This window comes from Acartia tonsa, chromosome 5 (genome assembly GCF_053477335.1).
Source record: "Acartia tonsa isolate MP-2025a chromosome 5, ASM5347733v1, whole genome shotgun sequence".
Lineage (NCBI taxonomy): Eukaryota > Metazoa > Arthropoda > Copepoda > Calanoida > Acartiidae > Acartia > Acartia tonsa.
Genome location: NC_137264.1, coordinates 45740976 through 45756651, shown reverse-complemented (window position 1 = coordinate 45756651; position 15676 = coordinate 45740976). Strand labels below are relative to the sequence as shown.

General features: G+C 33.2%; 1 protein-coding gene across 1 annotated transcript in view; it reads right to left on the bottom strand.

Annotated features, from left to right (window-relative positions):
* Positions 1–15228, bottom strand: part of LOC145320168 (uncharacterized) — a 37571-nt gene extending 22343 nt beyond the window's left edge. Inside the window, exons 1-7 of the mRNA XM_080162609.1 lie at positions 15173–15228; positions 14230–14326; positions 10661–10746; positions 8412–8452; positions 7719–7762; positions 5601–5655; positions 4447–4507 (exon numbers count right to left, since the gene is read on the bottom strand). Of these exons, the coding sequence (XP_080018735.1) occupies positions 4447–4507; positions 5601–5655; positions 7719–7762; positions 8412–8452; positions 10661–10746; positions 14230–14326; positions 15173–15228 (440 nt within the window). The remainder of the gene's footprint in view (positions 1–4446; positions 4508–5600; positions 5656–7718; positions 7763–8411; positions 8453–10660; positions 10747–14229; positions 14327–15172) is intronic.
* Positions 15229–15676: the final 448 nt, after the last annotated feature.

The following is a 15676-nucleotide window of genomic DNA, read 5'->3' as shown; positions in this document are numbered from 1 at the left end:
AAAAGAGTGGTGAAACTATCAAGGCTAAAGATGGTAAATTACTCACTACAGAAAAAGAAGTTGCTGAAAGGTGGAAATCGCATTTTGAAGAAGTGTTGAACAGACCTGAACCTGAAATTACTGCTGAACCAGAACCAGGACATGAAATAGACATAGACACAAGACCACCAACTATTCAAGAAGTTAAAGCTGCTATACATAGTCTAAAGAACGACAAAGCACCTGGACCTGACTTGATAACTGCTGAAATGCTTAAGGCAGACATAGATCTTTCTGCTAGGACTCTGACTGATCTCTTTGATAAAATTTGGAGACAAGAAAAGATACCAACTGACTGGTCTAAAGGTATAATCATAAAACTACCTAAGAAGGGAGATTTGAACAATTGTGATAATTGGAGAGGAATTATGCTGCTTTCTATCCCAAGCAAGGTCCTATGTAAAGTTATTTTAAACAGAATTGATGAGAAAATTGACAATAAACTAAGAGAAGAACAAGCTGGGTTCCGTGCTGGAAGAGGCTGTGTTGACCAAATTTTCACCCTTAGGACAGTTATTGAACAATGTGTTGAATTTAACAAGCCACTCCATGTAAATTTTGTTGATTTCTCTAAGGCCTTTGACTCCATACACAGACAAACACTCTGGAAAATACTAAGAAGTTATGGTATACCTGAAAAGATGATAATTATGATAACTAAATTTTATGACAACTTCCAAGCCTGTGTTTCATTTGGAAACAATAAGACATCTGATTTCTTTAAAATAAGCACTGGAGTTAGACAGGGATGCATTTTATCACCTATTCTATTTATATTGGTCATTGACTGGGTGATGAAGAAAACCACAGAGGACAAAAAACGTGGTCTCCAGCTGGGCATACTAGGACACCTAGAAGATCTGGACTTTGCTGATGATCTGGCACTGATTTCAGAAACAATTAAACATCTACAAGCTAAGACAGATAGACTAGTCAAATACGCAGGACAAGTCGGGCTCTTTGTTAATGTCAAGAAGACTGAAATTATGAATATACCTACAAACCCTGATCAAACTATAACAATAAATGGTGAACAATTGAAACAAAGCAACAAATTCACCTATTTGGGGAGTGTTATCAGCAGTGAAAATGGCTCAAAAGCTGATATTAAAACCAGGATTGATAAGGCTAGGGTTGCTTTCAACAGTCTACACAACGTTTGGAATTCAAAGAAACTTGCTCTGAAAACAAAAATCAGACTTTACAACAGTAATGAAAAATCAGTTCTTCTTTATGGAGCTGAATGCTGGAGAACTGTGAAAACTGAAACAAATCAACTTAATGCATTTCACAATAGCTGCCTAAGAAGAATTTGCAAAATATTCTGGCCAAACAAAATATCAAACATTGAGCTGTATGCTAAGACCAAGTGCAATAGTATTGAAGCAGAAGTGAAATTTAAAAGACTAAGATGGCTAGGACATGTGCTCAGAATGGAACAAAATAGGTTTCCAAAAAAGTGCTTAAAATGGAACCCCACCACTGGTAAACGTAAACGGGGACAACCAAAAATGACCTGGAGGCGGAGCACTGAAAAGGACCTCTTTAATTTGAAATTAACATGGGGAGAAGCTGAAGCACTTGCCAAAAAAAGGAATTCATGGAGGAGCAGGGTGGCCGTATTCTCTGGACTCCACAGTCCAAAAGAGAGACGCGACTGAACTGAACTGAACCACTGAACCGATTGGATTCTACTCTTCAGGGTATATACCTAATGGTCCTGTGGTGGTTTTAAGCTATTTTCTTGGGGGGTGGGACACCCCCAACCCCCCCACAAAAATGAAAATTTCCCCCCCACCAAAAAAATAATTCTGGGAAAACTACTTCACATAAATTATGGGCGCAGCACCAGAAATTTTTTTTAAAATTTTTTAAAAATTACCTCATGGGGCAAAGCCCCTAGAGGCTACGGGCGAAGCCGCTAGTCTATAATACAAAGTAGCTTAATGTCTGTCAGTCCGTCCTTCTGTCTGTCCCTTAAGATCTCGTCAACCACTGAACCGATCGGATTCTACTCTTGAGGGAATATACCTACTGGTCCTGTGATGGTTTTAGGCTATTTGCTTTGGGGGTGGAACTCCCTCACCCCACCAAAAAATCCCCCTCCAACATTTTTTTTCTAAATACTAATTCTAATGAATCAAAAACCCTTAAAAAGTTTGGTTAAGTCATAGTAATACAACTAATATCCTTACTTATTTTAAAAATAAAGGGGTGTCTCAGTAATCGGTAGGTTTTTTTTCCATTTTTTGGGGGGTCAAGAAAATAGTTATAAACTTTCCCGGGACCTATGGGAAGCTACCCTGCAAAGGAGAACCCGATCGGTTCAGCGGTTAGCGAGATCCTTCGTTACAAACAAACAGACAAACAAACACACAAACAGACATCGTTCTACTTTGTATTATAGATTAATCCCTATTGTCCTATTACTTATATTTGTTTTTCTATAATTGCCAGGGAGGGAGGGGACACTTGGCTGTAAATTACACAGGTACCCAAAGTTTTATAACAACATTACAATATTCGTTGTCTCAACAATTAGGTACCTTATTGAATTTTGATTGGTTTGTAGTGTACAAAGGTTTCAATCTTTTTTTCTAATTTACATAGGGAATAAATGTTAATTTAATGGCCCATTGCCTTATACCTTAAGATTGCTGATAATTACACAATACAACACGTAATTTACTTGTAGCGCAGCTTCTACATAAGTAAGATGTGTATGTCTGTCCGTCGTATTTTCATCGCCACCACTGTCAAGTTGTGTCAATAAGCAATCCTTATTTTAAAATTTTTGTTTGTGTGTCTGTTTGTGTGTACCAAAGGATCTCGCTAACCGCTGAACCGATCGGGCTCTCCTTAACAGGGTAGCTTCTCATAGGTTCTGGGAAGGTTTATAACTAATTTCGAGTAGGCCCCCTATCCCTCCCTCTGCCAAGTGCCCCTAGAGGCCTCTATAAGCGAAGTATTTTATTACTATTTCAAATCACTATTTTTGGGTCGGCTGTCAAGCATTATGTGGACATTATGACTATAACTGCTCATTTCGAATGTCCTTTTGTACCTTTGTCACAAAATAATTTAATAATTAAGCTTTTTTTAAATTAACAGTTTACTGTTATCTTTTCATTTAAGCTATTGCTTACTTTAAATGCTGTGCTACCTATTAATATAAGTTTTCTTGTTTTCTAACAATTATAATAAGAATATTCTCTTAATTAACCTACAATAACCTATCTTATATAAACCTAGGTATATATACAGTGTTTTTTTTTATGAAAGCAATTTTACCCCACTTATAGTTATCAGCTTGTTTTCTTCGCTTTTTAAGACAATTAATAGAACAACAAAAAATATTTCAGTTTTTAACTAAAAAGTACAGTAAAATCTAAAATTCAAAAACTAGGAGTCAACATCTAAAAATGGTTTTAGCGCAATTTTGTTATGCTCAAATCTTCTATTTTTTAAGAAAATAAGCCATTAATCATAAAATTCTAATAACTATAAGTGGGGTAAAATTGCTTTTTAAAAAGTTCTCATAAAAAAACACTGTATAAGATGTGGATTGATATCAGGGATCTAAAGGGATAAGACAATGGACGATAAATTGATGTACATGCCTGAGTAAATGATTAAAAGCGAAGGTTTAACAACTTTGAGGATTTTTTTGTATAGACCGGCAGGGGGAGATGGGACAATTGGCTGTACATTATACTAACAACGATTACATCATCCATAAAAGCGAAGCTCTTGTAAAGTGTCATAACTGAATATAAAAATATATATTACTAATATAAGTTATGACAAAATTTGTTAAAAACTTCTTAAATACAGAATACTGTTTAAGGGCATACTGATATTTTTAGGACTTGATTATATAGATGTATAACATATAATATTGTACCTTATTGTAATTGGAATCTGTACTCCAAAAATCTATCTACTACAGGAATCATCATGCAATGATTGAAATCGTAGGACAATTCTAACATGCCTAAATTTACGAAAAAAAGCTATGCGTTACGGACGTACAGAAGGACGGACGGACGTACGGATGGACCGACCATAACTATAGAAAAGCTTTGCTAGTGTTTGTTTAAAAACTCAAGGTTTTTGAAACCTTTAAATCAATAATCTTAATCTACAGATGGGTTAATTTCTTGTATCATAATTGGGGATGTAAATCAATTTATCGTCTCTTTACTTCTAGAGAGAGCGGGGACAATGGACTGTTTGTTACTTTAGTCCCCAAAGTCTTAGAATTTTGACTGGTTGAGTCATCTAGTTGAGTGTTCCAACGTTAAAACCACAAATTGTAATCTACAGCTTTTTTGTGTATCATCATTAGAGGTGTACATGATTTTTCGGCCATTGTCTTATTCTTCCTAAGATTACAATTTGACTAACCTAAGAAGTCTGACACAATCATAGTTCTCCCATTCTTCGGCCCACGACTCTGCTGTATCACCTAAATTACATTTTGCGGATTATGGAAAGAAAACGAAGTAGCGGGTTGCGTCGTATTTACGCAGTAGCTTTTCTCCTATTTCTAGCTCATGCAAAGGGCCCTAAACCTGCGGGGCAATCATTAACATTTACCTAACCTAACCTAAAATAACCTATCAAAAGCTAATGTGAAAATAGGACGAAACTTTCTGAACCGATATATATATTCTTTACAGTGAAGCTTCTCATAAGTATAATTAAGGTTTATAGCTATTTTGGGAAAAGCATTATCCTCCTAAGAGATCTCGCCCCCGGAAAAATTATATTTTTAAAACTACCGCACACTCCTTAAAAGTATCAAAAAGAAATGGATTTTTTATTATTTGGAACTTACACCAGATTATCATGTACACTAATAAAGTAAAACTTGTAGCTGGATATAATAATAAATAAGAAAAATATCAGTTTTGTTAGCCCCGAGGGGCCGAAAATCCGGGCTAAAAAATAGTATTAATGTAATGATTTTTATTTTAATATTCGTGAAAAATTGACTTTTAGTATGGCTGATAACCAGTTTAATCCAGCGGATATTAAGGAGGGGGGGGGGGAGTTTTGACACATTTGTGTAAACCTGGAATATAGGCTTTATCTTTGGACGGAGAGGATAGGTTATTAAAGATAAAATCATTCTTTTATGATGAAATACCCGCAACTTTAGGATTTTTTGGATAGGCCTCCAGGCTCCGGAGCTCCAGGCCTCCAGGCCTCCAGGTTCCGGAGCTCTAGGCCTCCAGGTGGTCTCTGTACAGGTAAAAATTTTTTTTTTTTTTATTAGTTACATGTCAACTTATAAAACAAAATAAGCATCTCTTTGAATGTTATTCACATACTTGATGAAAAAACTTGTATAGAGACCACCTTGAGCCCTGGAGCTCCGGAACCTGGAGGCCTATCCAAAAAATCTTAAAGTTGCGGGTATTTCATCATATAAGAATGATTTTATCTTTAATAACCAATCATCTCAGTCCAAAGATAAAGCCTATACTCCAGGTTTACGCAAATGTGTCAAATCTCCCCCCCCCCTTAGTTTCCAAGCCATACTGGAAAAAAATTACCTGCTTTATCTTTTACATCTGGTTCACCGCCTTTCTCCAGCAAGGCTTCGATAATCTTAAAAAATCATAATTTTCTTTATACTAACCGCAAGGCTTAAAGTTATTAGACAATGGTCGATAAAAGTTATGTACATCTCAATGATGATACACAAAATTACCCCTTCTGTAGATCACAATTAGGGATTGAACGTTTGGATACATAACTTATTGATCCAACCAAAGTTAATAAGCCAACGAATAAGAAAATTATATAAAAAAAACTGTGGGGACTAGTGTAATACACAGCCCAATGTCCCCTCCCCCCCTGGTTGCTAACCTTAATATAGAGCTGCCTACTCAATACACATTTCTTTGAAAAAGGTTTCTTTATGTTTAATTATCTAACAATATTTTTGTTTAATAAGTTTTCTCTAGAAGCCTTGTAAGAGAATAAGCTGATTTTCGGACAAATAAAGAAAACCTATAGATTTTAAAATAAAAGTCTGATTGAGAAGCGTATATACATATATACAGGGTGTGTTTTTAATGGAACAAAAGTATTGCTTAATATAACCCACTTGCCATTGACAGAAATTAATAATCTATATCTTAATTTCTTCATTGGGTTGGGGCAATTTGTATAAGAAAAAAAAATACTAGGCGATATTTTCAACAAATTATGCCTTAAAAACCGGTTTTTCCAAAGTACTTATTTTTGGAAGATTTTTGGATCATGGCCAATTTAAAGAGTGTGCAAAAGTGCGTGCATTTTTAAAATTCAAATTGCGCGGCTTGTGTTAATAGTAGAAAAAATGTTATGCATATAGTTAGAATCGTCATAAACTCTAATTTTTGGGTGTTTAAGAATATTTATATGCTACGTGGTAAAATGTCTCAACTTACTTAAAACTTTTCAACCTTTCTCACATTTTCCAACGTAGCTTCTATACTACAAATAGCATGAATATGATACATATATTTCCAAAAACTAAAGTTTATAACTATTCTAACGATATGCGTAACATTTTTCTACTATTTGGTAATTTTGTGTTTCTTAATTGGGGATGTATATAAATTTATCGGCCATTGCATTATCGTTTTAGATCTCTGACTCATTTGAACATTATCATACTTGTATAAAAACAGTTCTCAAATGTTAATTAAAAAACTTTGTTTGCAGTCTGCCGTTAATTGGTCTGACAAAAAAATATAAAAATATGTGTTATCTCATTTAGCAGCTGTGCCTCTAGCATATCTGTTGGAGGGAAAAAAGTAAAATTATTTGAAGACTTAAATTTAGATAATAAAGTAGCCTGAAATTAAAACAGCCCAATGTCCCCTCCCTCCTAGTAGTATGTAAACACTTACTTACACATAAGTAATTACACCAAAAAGTTATTTTTCACCTTAAAGTGGCCTACTAACCTTCTAAGTATAAAGAAAAAGATTCTAAATAATTTTTTCCTTTAATGAGTTTAATAATTAATATTAAGAGATTTTTGTGGTTATTTTAAGAGTAAAACTTATAATTCAAGTCAGATTTTGTATTGAAAATCCAACATTAGAGTATAAAACTAGAGGGAGAAAGGGTTAAATAACTGTATCTCCCCATCGCAACCGCCTTGTGCAACCTTTCTTTTGGGGCAGCCGAAAGAGGTCTTTGAAAAAGGAAGGGAGGTAGTTGTCTGTATATACATTTATACTATAGATCTGTTTATTCACCTATTTAATAAGGAGCCCCTAAAGTAATTAAAATTATTAATTCCAATATGGTGAAATCACCCAATTCTAAGATTTTAACTCAAGATAGTTGGGGGTTTAAATCCCTAATATTAGAATTACAGTAAAATGGAGTCTAATAAAATAAGAAAATTACAGCCGTTTAAAATTTTAAGTAAGAAAGAACCTAACGATAGGTATTGTTGAATAAAAGGGCGAAGTAGAAAATTCTACATCAAACAGTGGACATGAATATTTGGCTCTCTAATGCTAATAGGAGCTGAGATAATAAGGGGCAGAAAAGGGCCCGACTCTTAAGGGTTAAATAGCAACCAAAAAAATCACGCCCCCTCTAAACATTTCTGACACACGGACCTATGTAATTATAGAGTAGCTTTGCTACCTGCAAGTGTTAATCACCTTGGGATGTCCTTCGTAGGCCGCGTAATGCATTGCTGTCCATCCTAAAATAGTTATTTCTCGCATCGTATTATAAACAGCTTTCTGCGGATATAGAATGTACAATTATAAGATTAAAACCAGTTTTTATTACTCCCAAGGTGCCGAAGGCATGGGCTAAAAAACTGGTTTTAATCTTATGATTGTACATTTTTATATTCGTAGAAAGCTGGATACAATACGATGCTAGACACAGTTTTTTTCGTATGAATGAGAACCGGTTCCTATCCACCGGATTCGAATTAATACAAGAAATATGTTTACAATGTGCAGTTGGGAAATAATACCAAATTATTTAAAGAATATTTAAAAAAAATTGGGGCCAAGAAAATCATTTTTTCAACTAAATAGAAATCTATCAGGATTTTCAAACATTACCACATATCCCCCCCACCCACCCACCGGATGAAAGAACTGACCAATAAACGAGTTGCATGTAAGCAAGATAAATTGACGACAATTTTGCCCCTGTCATACTATCCACGTAAAAATTATTGTCAATTTAGGTGCTATATCCCCTGTCATTTATTGTCAGTTCGTTTATCCAGTAAAGTGAAGGGGATGGTGGAGGAGACTGTTAATTTATCACTGTTTTTACTGAATAATGATAATCTGGTGTAAGATATCCAAGTATTAATAAATCTATGATCTTACCTATGGAAGTACATGCTCTGTTGGGATTAGCGCCATTATCTGGGATCAAATTTAACAACATATTTTTTATTTATTTTATCAAATCTTTTGTGTCTTTCCTTTAAAAGAGAGGTAATTAAAAAATAATAAAGACAACATCCATAAAAGCGAAGCTCTGAAACAGTAGGACAAACGAACATTAACATTTATAGAATTTCATAACTGAATAAGCAGAATATTAATGCATAAGTCTAACTATATTGTAAGTAAATTTGAAATACATGATACTGTTTAAGGACGTACTTATATTTTTAAGACTTGATTATAGAGATGGTTTGCTCTTATAACATTGTACCTAGTTGTAATTGGAATCAGTATTCAAACAATCAAATGAATTGGATAATTCTAACTTACAAAAATTTGTGGTCAAAAAGTAAGATAATCAGCATGTTTTAAATGAACGTATGGACTTTCTGGTAACGATTATAGAGTTGCTGTGCTTTGTAAATTCAATAGGGTTCTCATCTTTGAGCACATTACATTAAATCAAAATTTTGAAGAAAAAAAATGTATTGGGGACTCTTTCTTTAGAAAGACATACTGTTATTTCTCTAAATGAAAACCAACACCATAATCTTTAAAAGCGAAGCTTTTTTATAATTAGGGTCGGTCCGTTCGTCCGTACGTCCGTCCGAGATAGTTAGCTTTTATTCGTTAATTTAGGCATGTTAGAATTGTCCTATCGATTTCAAACTTTGCATGGTGATTCCTGTAGTAGTTAGGTACGACTTAGAAAGCGGAGCAACTCTATAATCGTTACCAGAATGTCCATACGTCCATTTTAAACATGTTGATTTTTTTTACTTTTTATCGATCTGATTTTTTGATTACTGATTCCTATTACAATAAGGTACAATATTATGAGCGAAGCATCTCTATAATCAAGTATTAAAAATGTCAGTATGTCCTTAAACAGAATTCTGTAGAAGTTTTGCAACCAATTTACGTATAATTTTGTCAAACCTTATATTTTCATATTTGATATTCAGTTCTGACACTCAACAAAAGTTATATCTGTCATATCTTTTCAGAGCTTCGCTTTTATGGATGTTGTCATCCTTGTTTTTATTTTTAAATTGCTACAAAAATCAATTGATATTTGTTTTTGAGACAGTACATTATAAATTCTGTATAAATTTCCCTAATCTCAAATTATTTATCTTCTAGTTAAGTTAAAATATGCTCATTAAAAGCTTTAGAGATATTAAATCTTCATTGAAAATATTAATGAAATAGTTCATTATCTTAAATTATGTGAAAATTTAACTTCAAAGTAAAATTTAATAGTAAAAGCGAAGCATTTCTTTAAAGGGCGAATAGAGGTTGAATATGATATTTTAGAATATGTATGCCAAATTTAAAAATTCAAAAAAATCCTTAAGTAAACATTGCAATTTTAGTGACAAACTGGACATATAATTACGATGCGTAACACGAACACACACAGACAAACATGATGCAACTTTTAGCAAAAAAAATAATATTGAAATATTGAAATATCTTTTTAAGTTAGAGGTTCAGCCCTTCCTTTTTCAATGTACTTTTACAAAATTATGTTATTAAAATTTTTTTTGATCAATAGTAAAAGTTGCAGCATCCTTTCCTTCATAAAATCCTTTCTTCTTCATTGTGATTGAAAAAAAAGCTTTACCAACCTTCCAACGCAGCCTTGTGTGATGCAGGGATGTTTGGATTTCTTAGGGAACCACACTAGTTACGCGAAATGACGTAATTATATCAACCAATTGGATCGGTTTTTGGCTATAAACAAACTTAAATGATTTTAAAGCTTTGATTTTTTGGATGTTGTCATCCTAGTTTATTTGTTATTAAAGTGTTCTTTATTTTTGACTTTTAACACAGGGGAGTGGGGGTTATGGACGGACCGACACTAATTGTGAAAAAAGCTTCGCTTTCAAAAAGAATGTAAATATGTTAGTTCCTAGTAGTAGTTGAACTATGGGTAGAAATCCTTTCTCAGTGGCCAGGATAAGTGCTGTATTTCCATAACTATCTGTTCTGTCAATATTCTAAATATATAATATAGATTCCTGGGATGAATAGGTATAGTATTCCTAGTAATAGTTGAACTATGGGTAGAAATCCTTTCTCAGTGGCCAGGATAAGAGCTGTATTTCCATAACTATCTGTTCTGTCTACATTCTAAATATATAATATAGATTCCTGGGATGAATAGGTATAGTGTTCCTAGTAATAGTTGAACTATGGGTAGAAATCCTTTCTCAGTGGCCAGGATAAGTGCTGTATTTCCATAACTATCTGTTCTGTCAACATTCTAAATATATAATATAGATTCCTGAGATGAATAGGTATAGTGTTCCTAGTAATAGTTGAACTATGGGTAGAAATCATTTCTCAGTGGCCAGGATAAGTGCTGTATTTCCATAACTATCTGTTCTGTCAATATTCTAAATATTATTCCTTAAGATGGATTAATCAGGGATCTAAAGGGATAAGACAATAGCCGATAAATTGATGTTCACCCTCAATAATGATACACATAATGACCCCTTCTGAAGTTAAAAATTAGTTGTTCAAACTTATAAACACTTAACTTAATGAATCAACAAATCAAAATTCAATAAAGTCCTGAGAACGTTGTAAAGCAAACGAATAATATAACGTTATTCTAAAACTTTGGGGACTAGTGTAATAAATAGCCGATTGTCCCCTCTCTCTTTGTGTGTGCATCTATACATACTTCTTATTTGTGTCGTCATAACCTTCCATTTATCAAATATCAGGGACTTAGTGCTAGGACATTAGACAATAAATTAAGTTCCCCCAATTTCATGAATATGTAATTCTGTCTTTGGTGGAGGGGGGGGGGGCGGGGGGGGGAGAGTAGGGTTGTTGATAGGTTTTACTGCTATTGGCCTCTCCCAACTAGCATACATGGAGGGAGGGGACATTGGACTGTTAATTACACAGGTACCCAAAGTTTTTTAATCATGTCAATTCTTTAGCTCATAAACTTTGGAAACTTTTATTGAATTTTTATTGATTGGTTCAAAATAAGTAGTGTACAACATTTCGAAAAGGAGTAATTTTATTTTGTTTCCCACTGGGGATGTATATTATTTTATCGCCTATTGTCTTATCCCTTTAGATACCTGCAGAATAAAAGACTCATAAATATTCTTGTCTCAGGAGAGAATACAAAAAATATTTATCAAGAAGGATAAAATTCTTTCTCGTATTCATTCGAATCCGGTGGATAGAAACCAATTTTCATCTATACGAAAAAATTATGTCTAGCATTGCATTATATCCAGCTTTCTACGAATATAAAAATGTACAACCATAAGATTAAAACCAGTTTTTTAGCCCGTGCCTTCGGTACCTCGAGTCTAAAAAAAACTAGTTTTAATCTTATAATTGTACATTCTATATCCGCGGAAAGCTGTTTATAATACGATTTAAGAAATAACTATTATTGTATACAGATGCAGGGATCTTCCGGGATAGGACAATTATGATAAACAACATTACCCCTTCTGTAGATTAAAAATACAGTTTTGAACCAATTTCATAATTTACAGTACAATGTAAATCTAAGCTAAAATCGTGGGAGGGAAAGAACATTGGATAGTAAATTAGTTTCAAAAGATTTATACACACGTTATACACATCTTTCTTTAAGTGGAAATGAAAAAAAAATGTATGCCCTATAAGAATAAAACAAAAGATTTAGACATTTATATCAAGATTAAATCCTGAAATTTTCAAAATATTCTAACGAGGGTTTTTTGAGAAAATTAGATTTGAAAATTTCAACTTCAATTTTCATCCTCTAGAAGTTACAGCAAAATCATGACAAGGAAAGCAAAGATTATCTATTTAAAATTTTGAACAACTTTGCTTTTATGAAGTTTTCCATAAAACCTCTCTATATATGATTTATTCAAGGCTGAATTTCCGTGACCTTAGCAAAGCAACTGATAAAAATGGCCATTAATTAACCCCCTTCAAGAGAGGTTCAATGAAGAACTTTATAAAAGCAAAGTTGTTCAAAATTTTAAATAAATAACATTTGCTTTTCTTGTCATGATTATGCGGAACATTTTTAAATCAAAGGAAGATTTAAATTATTAAAAGCTTTTTAGGAGGTTTTACTTAGCAGATGTCGCATTAGGACGTATGTCGCATTAGGGCGTTTGTCGCATTAGGATGTTTGTTGCATTAGGACGTTTGTCGCTGTACCAATAATACTGACCCCCAAAACAAAAGAGGTTATTTGTGATGTACATCGCATGTCTTATCCCTTAAGATCACTGTGAACGGTTTATAGTATAGTTTTACTTTTCAGCCCATAGACAAACTGAAATATAAAAAAAAGTATAGTAGTTTTGCTTCTGTTAAAAAATCAGGGATCTTAAGTGATAAGACAATGGATGATAAATAGATATATATCTAAAATAATGATAAACAAAATTACTCCTAACACAAATAATTTGGAACCAATTAATCAAAATTTGATAAAAGTGTCCATAGTTTTGAATGAAGAAGATATTCGATTAACTGAGTAATTTACAGCCCAATGTCCCCTTCTTCCCTGTAAAAAAATAAACATAAAAATGACAAATAACAATACTCTCTATACAGGACATATCGTGAATAAATATCAAGAGTAAAAAAATAAATGATTATTTTTATTGGGTTTTGTATTATTATACGTTGCAGGGATATAGGGGGATAAGACAATGAACGATAATAGTTATTTCTTTCATCGTATTATAAACGGCTTTCCGCAGATATAGAATGTACAATTATAAGATTAAAACTAGTTTTTTTAGCTCCGAGGTGCCGAGGGCACGGGCTAAAAAACTGGTTTTAATCTTATGATTGCACATTTTTATATTCGTAGAAAGCTGGATATAATACGATGCTAGACATAGTTTTTTCGTATGGATGAGAACCGGTTCCTATCCACCGTATTCGAATGAATACGAGAAAATGATCTACATCCCCAAAATTGTAATTTCTTTAGTTCAATTATATGTAGAAAAGTTTGGAAACTGTTAGTTGAAAACCAACCAATCAAAATTTGAAGTTTAAGTTCTAGTGTAATTAATCCAATGAAAAAAAAACTTGAAATAATTAAAAAAATATTGGTGGAAAAGTTTAGACACTTAAAGAACCCATCAAAATACAATGAAAGCACCCAAAGTTTTGAACCAAAGTATGCTTGATATTTGGTTATGAATCCGATGGTACCAGTGTAATTTACAGTCCAATGTCTCCTCCCTTCCTAATACTTTGTGATGTATGAGATGTATGACCCTAAAAGATCAATAAGATACAAAAAGCCGCCCTGCTTTGCAAAAAAATACTAATACCTCTTAAATATAAAAAATCTTTGGTTTGCTTCAAACAATAAATGTGCAAGTATAGATGTATAACCCAGACAACTACCCTGTTCAAATGGTGGTGACCCTTTTCCCCTACTAGCAAATTCCTTTCTGCTCTTTTACTTGGTTATAGAACAGCTTCGCAATGGATCTAATGCAGTTCATGGTAAAATGTTCCTAGTGACGATTAATTATTCAATGCGTTTTATATTCAGTGAAGCTTTTCCTGTGCATCATTGGATCTTGGCTATTCTAGATTGTTTATAGTGCTCATTTTGTCATTTAAAGTGGTGTGTATGACATACATGCTCAGCCGTTTGGCAGCTAGCAGTTCATAGATTTTTGAATTAATCCTTACCAGGAACATGTTATTGTTAACTGCACTAGATCCTAAAATTTCCAACTACCTCTCCGTTCTCTAGAAAAGCCCTGGTTTGCTCTAAATTACCCTGTGATACAAATTGTAAAAATCCGCCCATTTTCATAAAATCACATTGAACTAGTCTGAAATATAAAAATACTAGAGTTGGGCTCGATATAATTATCTCGCTACTGGCTACGTTTATTCAATGTTTTATTTACTCTCTTTTGGTTGTCTGAATTCTGACTATTAACCCTATTCTTCCATTATCTTTTCCTTGACGATTTCTTTCTTTAAAATTTTTTAGGATCTTATTATTTCTTATTTCAAATTATTGTCCTGAAAGGGTTAAAATGTTTAGTTCAATATCTGAACACATTACGCATGTATCGCTAGTATCAAATTATTTTTAACTCAGTTTTCTTTTATTTACTATATTATAAATTTAAATTTTCTGTTTTATGGATAGAAATTTAATACTTCAATACAATTCAAATAGCAACATGAAATAAAAAATAAATTATTCTTCATACAGTAAAATAATGAGTCTTATAGTTCTGGTCAATAAGAGTTTAATATGGATTATTGGAGCACTATGAGTTTTAAACATTTATCACTTGGAAAACTTAAGCTCATATATAGACATTTATTTCCTATATAGATCTGTCATGGATCTTGATGCAATAAAGCAGGCTGTTATGTAAATGTTAAAAATTGGAAGATTTCATTAAACAAAAGTTCCCGCAAATATTAGATTAGATTAGATTTATTTTGACACACAAAGAAAGATAAATTAGCAACTAGTATAATTATATGAACAATTTTATAGATCTTCTTTCTTGTGTAGCCGGGAACTAGGTAGCCGACAGGGTGGTAATGTATCACCCCTTACAAGGTCAGCTGTGAGTTGCCGCAGATTTAGCAGCCATTCTTGATAGGCCGGGCATCCGACTTGTGTGTCAATTCAGCAGCTGGCTATGGGCACATGCCTCAAGTCTCGCTTCTCATTCCTTTGTGGTCCAAGGAACCCGCCCCCTCCGCACATGAAACAAAAAAGATTATAGTAAGTATGAAATTATCTGCCAGTGCAAGGCAACCAAGTGGCTGCGAAACACAGACAGACAACTGCCGGGTTAAACCCTAAAAAGGAAGACAGGACAACAAATTAATAAATTAATAAATTTAAATTCAATTCAATTTAAAAATCAAAATCAAAAGGGGGGGGGGGAAAGAAAAAAGGGAGTGAAATTACAAAATAATTCAATAATAGGGTCAAACTAGATTATCAAGCATAGATATGTGCAAGAAAATGTATGAAAGAAATTGGGAAGGTTTGTTTTGAAAGAGAAAATAAAAGAAGAAAGAGTTTTTTATCAATGTTTGTTATTCAAGAGTTTGTAAAAGGTAGTTTTCCAGTTTTCTTGAGAATTCAGCCCTGTTCTCAATCCCTCTAAGATCCCTAGGTAATGAGTTAAATAATCTAGGGATCATAT